This window comes from Rhinatrema bivittatum, chromosome 18 (genome assembly GCF_901001135.1).
Source record: "Rhinatrema bivittatum chromosome 18, aRhiBiv1.1, whole genome shotgun sequence".
Classification (NCBI taxonomy): domain Eukaryota; kingdom Metazoa; phylum Chordata; class Amphibia; order Gymnophiona; family Rhinatrematidae; genus Rhinatrema; species Rhinatrema bivittatum.
In genome coordinates this window covers 5,016,091-5,034,135 of record NC_042632.1, presented here as the reverse complement: position 1 = coordinate 5,034,135, position 18,045 = coordinate 5,016,091, and the positions used below count along the sequence as shown (strand labels likewise).

The 18,045-nt window shown below is 44.1% G+C and overlaps 1 protein-coding gene across 3 annotated transcripts in view; it reads right to left on the bottom strand.

Annotated features, from left to right (window-relative positions):
* Window positions 1-18,045, bottom strand: part of SLC23A1 (solute carrier family 23 member 1) — an 896,619-nt gene that overhangs the window by 439,019 nt on the left and 439,555 nt on the right. For all 3 annotated transcript variants that reach the window (XM_029583351.1, XM_029583353.1, XM_029583352.1), the window contains exons 7-8: window positions 3,772-3,892; window positions 3,529-3,685 (exon numbers count right to left, since the gene is read on the bottom strand). In XM_029583351.1, coding sequence (XP_029439211.1) covers window positions 3,529-3,685; window positions 3,772-3,892 — 278 coding nt within the window. The remainder of the gene's footprint in view (window positions 1-3,528; window positions 3,686-3,771; window positions 3,893-18,045) is intronic.

The following is an 18,045-nucleotide window of genomic DNA, read 5'->3' as shown; positions in this document are numbered from 1 at the left end:
ACTTTTGGTACTGCTTTGCCCCTCTCATGTTGCCTTGGGGGGCAAAGCAGCCACTTTGCCACCCTTATTGTAGCTGCTGAAAGTGTTATTGCAGGCATAGCAATGAAATATTTTTTAACATGTCACACAAAAGGTCAGTATTCTTGTTCTTCTAAGTGTAACCCTTAGTTGGTGGTTTAGTCGCAAGGGCACACAACATATTTATTAGGGATGTGAATCGTTTTTTGACGATTTAAAATATCGTCCGATATATTTTAAATCGTCAAAAATCGTAAATCAGGGGGACGGGAAGGGGGAGGGCGGGAAAACCGGCACACTAAAACAACCCGAAAACCCACCCCGACCCTTTAAATAAATCCCCCACCCTCCCGAACCCCCCCAAAATGTTTTAACTTACCTGGGGTCCAGTGGGGGGGTCCCGGTGTGATCTTCCACTCTCGGGCCACGGCTGCGTTAATAGAAATGGCGCCGGCGCTACCTTTGCCCTGTCATATGGCAAAGGTAGCGCCGGCGCCATTTCTATTAACGCAGCCGTGGCCCGAGAGTGGAAGATCACACCGGGACCCCCCCCACACTGGACCCCAGGTAAGTTAAAACATTTTGGGAGGGTTCGGGAGGGTGGGGGATTTATTTTAAAGCGTCGGGGTGGGTTTTCGGGTTGTTTTAGTGTGCCGGTTTTCCCGCCCTCCCCTGATTTATGATTTAAACGATTTAAAAAAAAAAAAAAAACCCGCGACGATCAGATTCCCTCCCCCCCAGCCAAAATCGATCGTTAAGACGATCGATCACACGATTCACATCTCTAATATTTATATTCTTCAGGGCTGTTCCAGCTAGTGATTCACTCCCATGTTCAAATTCTTTATCCCAAGGTGGACTCTTTCTATGGGGGGAAGCCCTTGCTTTTGGTCTGGACCATATTGCCTTACTTTCAGTGTGTGTAGACTGAAGGTGCATCCAATTAGGTAAGATGTTGGGAGAAATCAAACAGGACCAGGATCTGGGTGTTAAAATAAAGTTTAATGATTGGTAATAATCAAATTAAAGACCATTTGTCCACAATGTTGAAGTTACATCTGACTGTAGTTACGTGTGTATTTCTCTGTAGGTAGGTGTCCTTTTATTTCAAGCATCTGGGTAGAGCTCCATGGTGATTTTAATTGCACAAAGCTCACCCAGCAGCTAACTGGAGGGGTTCCCAATATTTATTTATTTAGATTTATATTTCACTTTTTTGCACCTTTTTCAGTGCTTTAAAGTGGATTACATACATGTACTGTAGGTATTTCCCTATCCCCAGAGGGCTTACACTCTAAGTTTATACTTGAGGCAATGGAGGATAAAGTGACTTGCCCAAGGTCACAAGGAGCAACAGCAGGACTCAACCCCTGGTCTCCTGGTTCATAACCCACTGCTCTAACCACTAGGCTACTCTTCCACTCCACTCTGCCACATCTCAGCAAAAACAGTCCTACTCCATCTCCTTCCTGGACACCCAGCCTGTCGTGGTCCCATGGGTGTAGAGATACAATTGGGATCTCCTAGTCTTTGTTCACTCTTGTTGTTACTGTGGACTTCTCTTGGGGAAAGTCAAAGGAGATCAGGCTACCTCAACCCTTCATCGCAGTATAGAGGGGTGAGTCAAAAACCTCTCCACAAAACAATATCCAAATACTGTTCTCTGAAAAATCTCTTGGTGACTGCTGCTTTAAGATCACTTGTGCTTGCCCAATCTAGGGTATAGGTTAAGGTTCACAGGTCTTTAGTCCTTGACCAAATGGTGCAAGATTTAAGTAAGAATCCCTTCTGAAAAAAATCAAGATACATCTTGACCATCAGAAATCTCTCACAGAGTAGACAAAAATCTATCTCACTGCAACTAAATACAGGACAACCCTCTGGCAGGGTGTGCACAGAGAGGATCCTCTTAAAAATATAAATGTCGGTCCTGATGAAGCAGAGAGTCTCACCAGACTGTGGAAAAGCTATATCCTCACTGCTCTGAATCTAAATCAAACTGACTCCAAAGAACACTGAAATGGCTGGGCTAAATACAGTTGAGGCATCCAATCCAGACCATCCAAGTTGAGAGAGGCTGAAAGGGATGGAAGGCCCATGATTGTAAAGTTCTATGCAGGGACTTAGTGACATCTAGTGGCTAACTTGTAAGGCTGCCACATCAGTTTTTGAGTTTTGATCATAAGATCGTTATAATTTCTAATAAGTATTTTATTGTATTTATGCTTCAGCTTTGCTTTCGCTAGACAGGCAGAGACCACGGGCTAAATAGAAAATGCTATATTAACAGAAAATAACTGGGCTACAGGAGTACAGGAACTATGCTTAGAAAGAACTAGGTCATGCTGGCAACATAGCTAGTTGTGGCCTATAGATAACATTTGCATAGAAAGCAAGAATTAATTTATACGCAGAGCAAGAACAAATCTCCATACAGCCATTCCGATTAAATGTTTATAGTAAAAAGCCAATCATAGAAATTTTGACAATTGTGTAACCTACTTTAAGGGTTGGAAATGTGCAAGTGTAAAATCCTATATAATGTCTTATTATCAGTAAAATAATTTGAAAGAGAGAGTTTTATACTGGTGCTTTGTGTAACACTCCATCAGTCTCTCTCTCCATAATGCCTTATTATATTATTTTGTAGCATTTAATAAAGAGATGTTTTTCTCCACAGCTGTTGGCTCTAAGTGGCTATTTCAGTGAACCACATCACCCTCATTGTGCCTTGGTATTAATCATGCAACTATTGATATTAAGGTATTCATGTATCCTTTGGCATCAAAAGACAGGCACATAATACCAATAACAATATCATGAACAATTCAAGGCACTAATAAAGGGACAAATGGCACTAACAGCAATGGAATAAAGACCACAGTGCACCAAAAGAGGATCCAAGGGTACCCACAACAGTGACATGAATAACCTAAGGCACCCAGAGAATGGCAAAGCAGCACCAATAGATTCAGAAATATCCTAAAGTATAGAGGTAATGTAGTAAGCACAGTGGCATCAACATCCTAAGACAGAGTAAGACTGTATTCACAGTAGTATCAAACCCCAAGGCAACATGAGAGGAGCAAAGCAGTACCAACAGTGTCATGAATTCCCCAAGGCACCATAAAAAGGGCAGGACTAGGCCAGACAGTAACAGTGGCAGATGCTGAATCAAGAGAGAGGTAGGATACAAGGATACAAGGAGTGGGCAGGGCAGCAGCGGTAGGAGGATACCAGGCAGCACCTGGCGATAGACCTCTGCAATGAGAGGAAAAAAACAAACAAAACAAAAACATCTTCCTATACTCATTTAAACTCTTGCCTTTCTTATTATAAGCTTTGACTTGGAAAAATCGAGAATCCTTTTTTCTTAGCTTACACAAATTAACTGCTGGAGATTTCTGAGTAAAAAGGTCAGTCCTCTAGCAATAGTGTCAATGAACAGCTACTGTTATCACTGACCTCTCTCCATCAATCAGAACACTGTGTAGCAATCGCAATACATACAGGGAAATGGAAAGCGGAACCAGGGAGCACTTGACATGATTTCTCCTCTTGCATCTGTCCTGGCCTTGTACCCATATGACTTGGTGTCACTTGAGAACACATTCGTGATGGTGAGAATGTAGCATAGTAGCCAGACCAGCATAATGGCCAAGACTATCTGTAACAAATGCAAAAATGGTCAGAAGTGGCTTCAATGCACAGAAAGAAGAACTGACAGGGATAAGAATCAGCAGCGTTCTTTACCGGAAATAATTTGAAGATCTGGAGCCTCACTGCTATGAATCCTTTTCCCCACTTATAACCTGGTAACAGGATAGACATGTTCCGAAGGTACTGAGCAAATACAATGATTAGAAACATTGACCTAGAAAGAAAAATAAGAAAGTGTTAATTTTTCCCTCATCTTACCCAGTAAGTTTCTATCATCTAGTATTATATGACCAGAAACTGCTATAATAAATTATGCAAATATTACCTGCTCTGGATGCTTGTCCTAGGATGTGAAAAATGATTGGAGTAAAGAAATGTTCCAAGCAAAAGGGGTAAGGAAGAGTAATCGTTCAAAAGCATTTCCATGGGTAAAATGCCACGTTACCTGCAGAAATAACTTGTTATAAAATTGCCTACCCGATATGCAGGTAAACTTAGGTGTGTATGTCCTGTATGCATGTTAGTATACCTAAACTAAACAGAGTTCCCAGGACTGCAGTTGGGAAGTAGTGAGGACGTATGAGCATGTGCTCAAGAATGCATGTAAAGTTTCCTGAAAATTCTGGTGAAAACACATATGAACTCATGACAATATGCCAGTTCTCTCTATATACAAGTGCATAAGAAGAGAGAAAAGAGAAGTCAGTGTGGTGCAGGCAGCCGACTTGGTTAGTTATCTTGACTGCCACATCTGGCTGACAGAGCTTCTCCACTGCTGCTACTCCCAGCATTCAGAGTGAGTCACATCTAGTGCTTGGTACACTCTCTCCTGAAGGATAAGACTGAGGCTTGAAGGACTCAAAGAAGGAAGCTCAGGAGGGGGGAGATGAGGTGTTGTGTGCATTGAGTGTGCTGCACAAAGCGGGGCTCAGTTATTTATGCCCTGCATGCTAACTATTGTGTATGGTGGCAAAGCAGAGTGACAGCAAGACCCCCTAGTATGCAAAGTATGGGGTCTGGCAATGAGGCTGAGTAGCAGCAAGACCACAAAGGTGTAGTATCAGGGCATGGCAGCTAGGAAAATGACAGCAAGACCCCCCAAAGTGCTTTCAGTCATCTTGTCACTCATATACAGTAAAGTACGCTGAGCTGAGCGCACTGTTTTATACGCGGTTGGACGCACATATTGGACGCGCATCCACTATCCCTTGTACATTAAGGGGTTTAGCACGTCCAAAATGCACGCCCAAACCCCCCAAAATTAATAGCACTCATCACATGCAAATGCATGTTGATGAGGCTATCAGTTATTTGCCTGGGATACAGAAAAAAAAATGTGCACCTGATCCGCACATTTTATGCTCAGAAATTAAGCCTGCCCTGCTTTTCTGTACATCTGACTTAATATTGAGGCGATATTAGGTTGGAGGAACCAAAAGGTTAAATTTTTTTTTTTTTAATGTGCCAGCAGGTCACGTTAGGAAAGCAGATTCTCAATTTTATGAGCGTCCATTTTCCATACCCACTGACAGCCACCTCTTTTGGGCTTCCGCTGCTAAGGAGGCACTAGGAGCACACTATTGTCCTTAGCACCTCCTTTTTAGTACGACCCCTCATTTAAATATAGTATCACACGCCCAGGAGAGGTGGCTGGGTGTGCATTAGGAAATTGGGCATTCAACACTGAGCGCCTGTTTTCCCACGCACTTTATTGTATCGGCCTGATAGAAATTCAGGAAAACCCAGCAAAGCCAGATTGATTTTCAAAAAGACCAATTTTCCATCAACTCTAGCACCAACCTTGAATAATGAGGGCTCATGAAATCGCCTCCCATTGAGAACACATTTCAATGGGCATACTGGTTAGTAGGGTGGAAAGATAATGCTGAGCCACCTTGACCAATTCTAGCCAGACTACAGACATGTGTGCCCAATATGCCAGCAGATCTGGGTTCATGTTCTAAATGGGCCCTGTTATATAGTGAGTCCCATAAATTTCAGCTGGGGTGGGGCATGGGTCTCTGTAGCCAGCTGCTTTAGCTATGGCCTATGTCAGGAGAGACAGTACTGTGGGGGCAATGTGGTTATGGTGTATTGAGATAAGGGAGGAAATGGTAGCTTACAGAGTGCTACTCATGCTCAAATTACTCTATGCGGTGACCACTCTTTCTTGTGCTACATCCCCACTGCACCTGTCTCTGGTACTCCTGTTCATGCACTTTAGCTGCTAGTATCTTCTTCTTGTAAGAGGGTGAGACTCCCTTTCACTCATGGATCACAAGTGAGGCAGCATTAAATATTGCTTTCTGTCAGAGGTTTTCAGTCACTTTTCAACCTGCTGCTGGCAAGAAGTCCACAAACTTCTGCTTCCATTCTCAGTTGGTCATGGAAAACTGTCTAGCTTTTCCTCCATAATATTTACTATGGGAAATGACTCCACCAAGGTGGTGCTTCTGGAACTCATATCCTCTATGGCATCCTTGAAGGGCTTCAGGATTTCTATCAGCTGCTTCATCACTACCCAGTCATGTTGCTCTAATGTGGTGATCCACACCTATCTCCATGTCTAGAGACAGGTCATGAAGGGGTACCTATTGCTCCACTAATCTTGGCAGTATCAGATAGGTGCATTTTCTCCTGATGCCTATTGAATCAGACACTTATGAAGCATCTCAAATTCTTCCTGCTTCTCATGGGGAAGCTGCTCACCTTTCACATTACAATAAAAATACCCCACTATATTCCTGCACATCTGATTCAGGTCCTTCAGAAATGGAGTCCTTAGGTCCCAGTCCCAGCGCACCATTCACTGCCATATTCATAGAAACATAGAAATGACGGCTGAAAAAGACCAATCGGCCCATCCAGTCTGCCCAGCAAGCTCCCACACATTTTCCCATACTTAGCTGTTTCACCGACCATCAAGTTCAGGGCCTTTGTTGGTAACTGAGCAGCCTGACCTGTGTGCCATCACAGAAACATGGTTAAAACAGGAAGACATGGTCCTTCTCAATCAACTCCCTTTACAAACCTTCGACATTTTCTCCATCCCCAGACCAAAAAAAAGAGGAGGCAGTCTGCTTCTGGTAGCTAATAAAAAATTTGGATTGTCGCTTCAGGCAACCAGCTTTTCACATTCTCTTGAATTTGCAGCCTTCAAATCTTCTCAACTTCAAATAGGACTTATCTACGCCCCCCAGGACGTCTTGATTCAGACCCGTCTCCTTTAATAGAATGCATAGTAAAACACATTAACACCGACTTGCCGGCCATCCTGTTAGGAGACTTCAATCTTCATGTGGTCGCCACCCCTCATTCCTCTAACTGCGACTCTTTCCTCAACACTCTCAGTTGCATGGGATTCAATCAGCTCATAAAAGAACCCACCCACAAAGCAGGACACACCCTTAATTTAATTTTCATTAACCAAGGCCTTACCCCAGCATCACACACTATCTGTCTGCCAATTCCCTGGTCTGACCACAAGTTAATCTCCACTTCTTTCCTAAACCAACAACCAGCCCCCACGGCAACACAGAAAACCACAGTCCAATTCAGAAAGTTATGCAACCAGGAAACTCTCATCTCACATCTTTCTAAGGAGCTCAACCAAATAGACCTCACAGATGCAAACACGGCCTTATCCTCTTGGTCCAAAATCACAAACAAAGTGGCGAACAAGACCTGCCCCCTTATTACAAAGGATATCATCTCTAATAAAGACAAAAAAAACCCATGGTTCACTCCAGAGTGAAAAACATTGAAGTGGAAACTCAGAAAAATGGAACAGAATTGGCGCAAGAATCCCTCTTCTTCAAACCGAGCGGTCTTTAAATCCCTCATGCATCAATACAGGATTGTCATTCTTCAGACAAAAAGAGACTTCTACTCTCAGAAAATCCACCACTTCATCTTTGATCCAAAAGCCCTATTCTCTCTGGTTTCATCACTCACCAAACCACCAGCATCTGCTATTCCTGATGACATAGCAGCAAACAAAGCCACCGAACTTGCCACATATTTCAAGTTCAAAATAGCTAACCTACTTGCCTCACGTTCTGATAAGAAAGTCCCTGACCAAACTTATCCTCTCAGCTCCAATCCCACTCATCCTCTCACAACCTCATCTCTATGTTCGGCAAGCCTAGAGGATTTTGAACTGACTTCAGCATTAGAGATAGAAAATCTTCTAAAGAAAGTCAAGCCAGCTTCACACCCATTTGATGCTATTCCATCCAACCTTCTCATAGCCAGTGCCAAAGACGTTGCAAATCCTATTGCCCAGATCATCAACGCCTCCCTCTCTCAGGGTCTGGTCCCGGACTCCCGCAAACTCGCCATCTTGAAACCCTTTTAATAAAAAAAAACCCAAATCTATCTACAGACAATCCAACTAATTTTCGCCCATTTGCAAACCTACCAATCATAGCCAAAATCCTGGAAAGAATAGTTAATAAACAACTTTCCGATTTCCTGGACAATAACAACATCCTCTCCCCTGCACAACTAGGTTTCCGTAAATCCCGGAATACAGAATCCCTCCTTTTATCACTATCAGACAACATTCTCTTGAACCTTGAAAAAAACAGCCCTGCTTGCTCATCCTCCTCGACTTATCGGCCGCATTTGACACAGTGAACCATGGGTGTCTCATGGATAGATTAACGGAGATCGGCATCAAAAACACAGCCCTTAATTGGTTTAAATCCTTCCTCCAGAATAGATATTACAGAGTCAAAATCAACAGCAAAGAATCTCCACCATTCATTTCCACCCTAGGAGTCCCTCAAGGTTCATCATTATCCCCAACACTATTTAACATCTACCTTCTCCCGCTTTGTCAACTCCTCTCCAGCTTAAGCTAACCCATTACATTTACGCAGATGACGTCCAAATCCTCTTACCGATTACCGACTCTCTGCATGAATCCATTCTTCGTTGGAATTCCTGTCTTCTTTCCATCAACAACATCCTTTCAAACCTCAACTTGATTCTCAACACAGACAAAACAGAGTACCTACTGATCACACAGGATAGCAACCTTCCGCTAAACATTTCACATTCTACGACGCTTCCAACCTTTCCTCCTAGGGTCAAAAACCTAGGTGTAGTCATGGATAACCAACTGAGCTACACAGGTTTCATCAACAACACGGTAAAAGAGTGCTACTATAAACTCCAAGTTTTAAAAAGACTAAGACCCCTCCTCCACTTCTATGATTTCAGATCAGTTTTACAATCAATCATTTTCTCAAAAATCGATTATTGTAATTCACTTCTTCACAGCCTTCCAGACAACTCCCTAAAGCCTCTACAGTTGTTACAAAATGCAACAGCTAGGATTCTTACAAAGTCCAACAAAAGGGACCATATAACACCAATTCTAAAGAATCTCTATTGGCTCCCAGTCAAATTTAGAATACTCTATAAATTTTTATCTATCATCCATAAAGCCATTCACAACATCACCCCGCTGGACCTCAAAATGCCTCTTCAACTTCACACCTCTTCCCGCCCGCTTAGACTAGCGCAAAGAGGTACCCTACAGGCTCCATCTATCAAAACCTCTTTAAGAAAAAGAGCCCTCTCCACGGCCGGCCCCAAACAGTGGAATTCGCTCCCACCGGACCTCAGGCTGGAACAATGTCCAAACACGTTTAAAAAAAGACTAAAGACTTATCTGTTCTGCCAAGCTTTCAATATAAAACCTTATGCAAAAAACCTGGGTGTAATGATAGATTCTAAACTGACAATGACTGACCATATATCTGAACTCGTAAAAAAATCCTTCTACAAAATATACATGATAAAGAAACTCAAACTACTCCTTCTCCAAAACGACTTCCGACTGATTACCCAGGCACTAATTCTATCTTCACTAGACTACTGTAACGCTCTCTATCTTGGTTTACCGCAATCCACGATACGACCTTTACAGTTAATACAAAATGCAGCCGCTCGAATGTTATATAACACACCCCGGACAGATCACATTACTCCTATTCTACAAACATCTGCACTGGCTCCCAATTCCAGATCGTATAACATATTAAAATTCTGTCTACAATACACAACCTACTCTACATACCAATTCCATTCTGGCTATGTTCATTATTAAGAATTTACAGACCCACTAAACAACTCCGTTCCCTTGACAAATGCATTCTTGAAGTACCTACAGTAAAATCCGTAAGTTTAGCACTAACCCGTAAACGAGCATTCTCTGTCGCCGGTCCAATTGTTACGCTCCTGCCCACAAGAAGCATGGGCAGGCTCTTACCTTCACAGCCAGTCGGGCTGCTTCTTTCTCCCTGAATCAGCTGGGCCGTTTCCACAGCTGTTGCCATGCGGTCTGCTCTCTGCTACTGTTTCCTGCCTTCCCCCCGATGTGCTGCTACAGCCCGGGTCCTTGCCTGGCTGGGAAGCCGTCCCTGCCAGTGCCTGCAGCATGCTTCAGCTCTCTGCTCTGCCTGCTGTCTTCACGGCATGGAGCCGTTCCTGCAGTCAGCCCTTCCCCCGCTTCCCTCTGCAGCCAGCCTTACCTCTCTCTGCTTCCTCTTGCTTCCTGTCCTTGCAGCTGGGAGCTGCTCCAGTGACCTGCCTTCACCCAGCTCCAGTCCAGGGCTGCTCCACGGCTTCCTTGGGCCTCCACGTGGCTGAGGACGCCACCAGTTTCCAGCTCTTCTCTCCAGCTTCCTAGGGCGTGGGCGCGCGCCTCTCTGCTCCTCTTAAAGGGCCAGCCAGGGTGGTGGCCCCTGCTGACCCCTCCCTGGGCGTTGTCCACCTCAGCCCTACTAAAGGGCTCAGCTTTCAGTGTGTCTTTGCCTTCGCAAGGAGTTGGTCACTCCTGAGATCCTTCGCTCCATGAAGTCGTCCGTGTTCCAGCACTTCTGCAAGGTCCTGTGTTTCGTGTTTCCTGTCGGAGCTCCTCGTCCAGTCCTGATGTCTGCCTGCCTTTCCAGTCCCAAGGTCTGTCTCTTGATCCAGTCCTGATGTTCCTGATGTGTCCTGATGTCCATGTTCCAGCCCTTGAGGGGTGTCTCCTGTTCCAGTATCTGTGTTCCAGTCCTGATGTTCCTGCTGTTCCAGATATCCTTGTTCCTCATCCTGATGCTTTAATCTGCCTTGTGCTGCCAGGAGAGCAGCGTATCCTTGCTTTGTGCTGCCAGGAGTGCAGTGAACCTGCTTCCTCTTTCCTGTGCTCTCCCTCCCGCTCTCTGTGTGGTCCGCGACCAGCCTTCCAGGGCTGAGTAGGGCGCGCACTGGGACAGGTGTGGTCCGCGACTCAGTCCCGCGGGTGGCCTGAGTAGGGCGCCCTGAGGGTCAGTGCCCATGTCTACCTTCAGCCCTCGTTCCTGATTCCACCTTCTGTGCATCCAGTCCTGAGTCCACGCCTGTGCCTGTCCACGTCTATGCATCCTACACCTCATTCCTGAGTCCACGTCTTTGCCTGAGTCCACGTCTAAGGATCCTGCATCTATGCCAGAGTCCACGTCTATGGGATCCTGCACCTCGTTCCTGAGTCCACGTCTATGCCTGAGTCTACGTCGTTCCTGAGGTCTCGTCTGAATCCATGTTCCAGTCTTCGCTGCCCTGGCCTCCATCCGCCCTGCCGCTTCGTGCCGTACCCTGCGGCAGGTCCGAAAGGGCTAGGAACGGTCGGAGGACTGTTCACAAGACCAACATTGCGTTGTTGGGTCTTCCGAAGCATGCAGGTCCGGAGGGGGCCTGTCTTCCATGTCACTCCAGCCCGCTTCCGTCCAGCCCATGCTCGGGCATGCCACGCCTCCCCCGGCACCTCTTCAGAGCCCTCTGGGGTCGAGCCGTGGCCCAGGACACACATCACCCAGGAGTGGGATCGCTCTCCTAGCGCTCCACAACACCAATACTGTGGAACTCACTCCCAGAACATATTCGCTTGACAGCCAACCGTTCAGAATTTAAGAAATTGTTAAAAACTCATCTTTTCAACCCATGCATACAATTTATATTAGTTTGTCACACTACCATTATGATTGTTAATTTAATTGTCTATTTTATGAATTTTAACGTGCTTGTATATGAATTTATGACCTGTTTGTTAATATGTACTACTACTTGTGTATGTGCAAATATGTAAACCGCCTAGACGGATAGCCCCCTACCCATTGTGCAGTATACAGAATTTTAAAATAAATAATAAATAAATAAATAAACATCACGGTCTCTCCACAGCTTCTCAGACTGCCCTCACCCAGGGCCTTCCCCTAAGTTTACATCCCATATTTTAATAAATCGATAGTTTCACCTTTCCCTCTTCCCCCCTTCAGCCATCCCTCCCCTACCTGCAGGCCTGATACCCCACAAGTCCACCTACTACTACTCTTTACTTCTCTGGTTCTTCCAAGTTATGTTCATCCAAGTTGTTCGCTTCCCTGTTCAATGTAAGACAATTGTTGTCATTGTTTGCGTGCTTGTTGAAATATAAACCGAACTGATAAGTAACCCTGTTACTTGAACTTCGGTATATGAAAGCTATAAATAAATAAATAAATAAATAAATAAATAAATAAATTTCCTGCCACCCCTGCCATTGATGCAGAGAGTAATGTTGGAGTTGCATCAAAGGTGAGCATAAGGCTTAATGGTTAAGGGTAGCAAGCGCCGCATCAAGCAACGTTTACCACCCCGATGCTTGTTTACCAGACTGCACAGATCAATGGTGAATAAAACGGAAAATGTCATAATGCCTCTGTATCGCTCCATGGTGAGACCGCCACCTTGAATACGGTGTACAATTCTGGTCACCGCATCTCAAAAAAGATATAATTGCGATGGAGAAGGTACAGAGAAGGGCTACCAAAATGATAAGGGGAATGGAACAGCTCCCCTATGAGGAAAGACTAAAGAGGTTAGGACTTTTCAGCTTGGAGAAGAGACAGCTGAGGGGGGATATAATAGAGATGTTTAAAATCATGAGAGGTCTAGAACGGTAGATGTGAATCGGTTATTTACTCTTTCGGATAGTAGAAAGACTAGGGGGCATTCCATGAAGTTAGCATGGGGCACATTTAAAACTAATCGGAGAAAGTTCTTTTTTACTCAACGCACAATTAAACTCTGGAATTTGTTGCCAGAGGATGTGGTTAGTGCAGTTAGTATAGCTGTGTTTAAAAAAGGATTGGATAAGTTCTTGGAGGAGAAGTCCATTATCTGCTATTAAGTTTACTTAGAGAATAGCCACTGCCATTAGCAATGGTAACATGGAATAGACTTAGTTTTGGGGTACTTGCTAGGTTCTTATGAACTGGATTGGCCACTGTTGGAAACAGGATGCTGGGCTTGATGGACCCTTGGTCTGACCCAGAATGGCATTTTCTTAATGCCTTGTTGGATGTTGTCTGAATGTAAATCCTCTTTTCCACATTTCTCCCTGCCGTTGAAGCAGAGAGCAAAGCTGTATATGCATTCAAAGTGAAGTATCAGGGTTAATTGGTCTAGGGTAGTAACCGCCACAATAAGCAAGCTACCCCCACACTTATTTGTTTACCCAGACTGTATAGTTCAGTCCTTGTTGGTTGTTGTCTGAATGCAATCCTCTTTTCCACATTTCACCTTGCCGTTGAAGCAGAGAGCAATGTTGGAGTTGCATTAACCGTGTGAAGGCTTATTGAGTAAGGGTAGTAATCACCAGGTAGCAGCATCCATTCCAGCAAGCCACCCCCCTGGCTCTTCTCTTCATTCCCATCCTCTATTCTTTATGGATCCACAGTGTTTACCCCATGACCCTTTAAAATCCTTCACAGTTTTAGTCTTCACCACTTCCTCCGGAAGGGCATTCCAGGCATCCACTACCCTCTCCGTGAAGAAATACTTCGTGACATTAGATCTGAGTCTTCCTCCCTGATTTTTTTCCAACAGAAAAGTTTGTTGTTGACCATGGTTCATTAAAATCTTTTAAATATCTGAAAGTCTGTACCATATCACCCCTGCTCCTCCTCTCCTCCAGGTTATACATATTTAGGTTCTTCAATCTCTCCTCATAAGTAATTTTATGAAGACCATTCACCTTTTTGGTCACCCTTCTCTCGACTGCCTCCATCCTGTCTCTGTCCCTTTGGAGATACGGTTTCCAGAACTGAACACAGTACTCCAGGTGAGGCCTCACCAAGGCCCTGTACAAGGGGATCATCACTTCCTTTCTCTTACTAGAAATTCCTCTCTCAATGCAGCCCAGCATTCTTCTGGCTTTAGCCTTGTCACATTGTTTCGCCGACTTCAGATCATTAGACACTATTACCCCAAGGTCTCTCTCCTGCTCTGTGCACATCAGCCCTTCGCCCCCCATCAAATACAGTTCTTTTGAATTTCCACACCCCATATGCATGACTCTCCACATCTTGGCATTGAATCTCAGCTGCCATATCTTCGACCATTCTTCCAGCTTCCTTAAATCCCGTCTCATTCTCTCCACTCCTTCCGGCGTGTCCACTCCTTTGCAGATGTTAGTATCATCCGCAAAAAAGGCAAACTATTCTCAAGAACAAAATTGTAAAGCATATAGAAAGACATGATTTAATGGAACATAGTCAACATGGATTTACCCAAGGGAAGTCTTGCCTAACAAATCTGCTTCATTTTTCTGAAGGGGTTAATGAACATGTGGATAAAGGTGAACCGGTAGATGTAGTGTATTTGGATTTTCAGAAGGCATTTGACAAAGTCCCTCATGAGAGGCTTCTACAAAAACTAAAAAGTCATGGGATAGGAGGCGATGTCCTTTCGTGGATTACAAGCTGGTTAAAAGACAGGAAACAGACAATAGGATTAAATGGTCAATTTTCTCAGTGGAAAAGGGTAAACAGTGGAGTGCCTCAGGGATCTGTACTTGGACCGGTGCTTTTCAATATATATATATAAATGATCTGGAAAGGAATACGACGAGTGAAGTTATCAAATTTGCAGATGATACAAAATTATTCAGAGTAGTTAAATCACAAGCAGACTGTGATACATTGCAGGAGGACCTTGCAAGACTTGAAGATTGGGCATCCAAATGGCAGATGAAATTTAATGTGGACAAGTGCAAGGTGTTGCATATAGGGAAAAATAAACCGTTGCTGTAGTTACACGATGTTAGGTTCCATATTAGGAGCTACCACCCAGGAAAAAGATCTAGGCATCATAGTGGATAATACTTTAAAATCATCAGCTCAATGTGCTGCAGCAGTCAAAAAAGCAAATAGAATGTTAGGAATTATTAGGAAGGGAATGTTTAATAGAACGGAAAATGTCATAATGCCTCTATATCGCTCCATGGTGAGACCACACCTTGAATACTGGTACAATTCTGGTCGCCGCATCTCAAAAAAGATATAGTTGCGATGGAGAAGGTACAGAGAAGGGCAACCAAAATGATAAAGGGGATGGAACAGCTTCCCTATGAGGAAAGGCTGAAGAGATTAGGGCTGTTCAGCTTGGAGAAGAGACGGCTGAGGGGGGATATGATAGAGGTCTTTAAGATCATGAGAGGTCTTGAACGAGTAGATGTGACTCGGTTGTTTTCACTTTCGAATAATAGAAGGACTAGGGGGCATTTCATGAAGTTAGCAAGTAGCACATTTAAGACTAATCGGAGAAAATTCTTTTTCACTCAACGCACAATAAAGCTCTGGAATTTGTTGCCAGAGGTTGTGGTTAGTGCAGTTAGTGTAGCTGGGTTCAAAAAAGGTTTGGATAAGTTCTTGGAGGAGAAGTCCATTAATGGCTATTAATCAATTTTACTTAGGGAATAGCCACTGCTATTAATTGCATCAGTAGCATGGGATCTTCTTAGTGTTTGGGTAATTGCCAGGTTTTTGTGGCCTGGTTTTGGCCTCTGTTGGAAACAGGATGCTGGGCTTGATGGACCCTTGGTCTGACCCAGCATGGCAATTTCTTATGTTCTTATGTCCACAATGTTGCTCACAAAGATATTGAACAGGACCAGTCCCAACACCGATCCTTGCGGCACTCCGCTTAACACCGCTCTCTCTTCAGAATAAGTTCCATTTACACTCACACATTGTCTTCTGTCCGTCAACCAGTTTGCAATCCAGGCCACCACTTCAGCACTCACTCCTAAGCTTCTCATTTTATTCACAAGCCTCCTGTGCGGGGACCATATCAAAAGTTTTGCTGAAAATCCAAGTAGATGACATCGAGCGCTCTTCCTCGATCTAATTCCCTAGTCACCCAATCAAAAAAGTTAATCAGATTTGTCTGACAGGACCTTCCCCTGGTGAATCCATGCTGCCTCTGGTCCAGCAATTCTTCTGACTGTAGATAGTTCACTATTCTCTCTTTCAACAGTGATTCCATTACTTTTCCCACCACCGAGGTGAGGCTAACCAGCCTGTAGTTTCCAGCCTCCTCTCTGCTCCCACTCTTGTGAAACAGGACCACCGCCGCTTTTCTCCAATCACTCGGCACCACTCCCTTTTCTAGGGATCTATTGAACAGATCATGCAGCAGACTCGCCAGAACATTTATTTATTTATTTATTTATTTGGACTTTTATATACTGACATTCATGTGCAAAAGAACATATCAGATCGGTTTACAGTGAAACGAAAAAGCATAAATGAATGTATTACATTGAACAAGGGATATCGGTAATGGATCCAAAAGGGAACGGATAATAAACTAAGCGCATCCAGAGGGCAACAAAATGAATGAAATCAAACAAAACATACAATGACATATTTTCTATAACACATAACAGATGAACAGGGGCTGCTTATGCTAGGAGATGAAGTCAAGGGGAGACAAAACAAAGAAACTGGGAGAACATGGGGCAATGCGCAAGTTACAGGGGAAGGAATCAGGTGTGGAGACAAAATGAGGGAAGAGGACAAATTTAAAATTGAAAAAATTAAAAACGTATCCTGTCTACAGAGCTATGCCTGGTTCATAGGACGAGAAGATGACCTGAGAGCTGGTTGGAAGTAAAGTAAATAGAGGATGAATGGGTCATCTGGATTAAGGAAAGGCTTGACTGAACAGCCAAGTTTTGAGTCTTTTTTTGAAGGTTATCATGCATCGTTCTAGCCGGGAGATCAGGCGGGAGAGCATTCATTGAGGAGGGCAGCTGTGGAGAGAGCTCATTTCCTTAATGAGAATTTGGCTGGGGGGGTGTAGAGCGTGTCTCTGTAAGCAGAGACACGCTCTACACCCCCCCAGCCAAATTCTTGTGAGGACGAAGAGGGATATTTAGATTGAGAGGAGTGAGATTGTGAATAGCTTTGTGTATAAACCATAAGGGATTTGTACAGAATTCTAAATTTGATAGGAAGCCAATGAAGGTTCCGCAGGATAGGTGTAATGTGCTCTCTTTTGTTGGTCATGGTCAAACCCTGCTGTAGCGTTCTGCAACATCTGCAAGGGTTTGATGGTGTTTTGCTGGGAGACCGAGAAGAAGCGAGTTGCAGTAGTCTATTTTGGAAAAGATGATGGATTGAAGGACAGTGCGGTAGTCTTGGAAGTGTAGGAGGGGGGTCTCAGCCATTTTAGGACTTGTAGTTTGAAAAAGCAATCCTTTGTGGTGTTATTAACAAATTTCTTTAGGTTCAGTTGATTGACAACGATGACTCCGAGGTTTCTCACATGGGAGGAGAGGGTTGGGTTGTGCGGTGAGCTGATTGATGGATGCTGCGTATTTGTCATCCTGGGAAAATGAGGAGTTCTGTTTGTTCTTAAGGATTAAGCTGAGGTTTGTGAGGGAGTTGGTTGATCGATTGAAGGCAGTTGTTCCAGAAGCTGAGGGTTTTTTGTAGTGAGCCCATAATCGGGATGAGTATTTGCACATCATCGACGTATATGTAGTGAGTTAACTTTAGATTCGAAAGGAGCTGGCAGAGAGGGAGAAGGTAAATGTTGAAGAGGGTGGGGGATAGAGAGGAGCCTTGAGGGACTCTCAAGGTGAGCTGACAGGTGAGATTCTTTGTTGTTGATTCTGACCTTACAGAATCCTGTTGCTAAGGAAGGACTTGAACCAACTTAGTTGCGGTGCCTTTGATGCCGATGTCAGCATCAAAGGCACCACACATATCTGAGCTCCCTCAGTATCCTGGGATGAACCTCATCAGGCCCCATGGCTTTGTCCACTTTCAGTTTTCCTAGCTCTTCCATACATTCTCTTCTGTAAACGGAGTTACATCTACCCCACTGCCCTCCAGTTTCTTGTTAACTAGCGACGGGCCTTCTCCAGGGTCCTCTTTAGTGAACACCGAGACTAAAGTATTTGTTTAATATTTCTGCCATTTCTTCGTCTCTCTCCACACATTGAATCCTTTTCACCTTTCAATTCACTATACTACTTTGGACTTTTCTCCATTCTCGGATGTATCT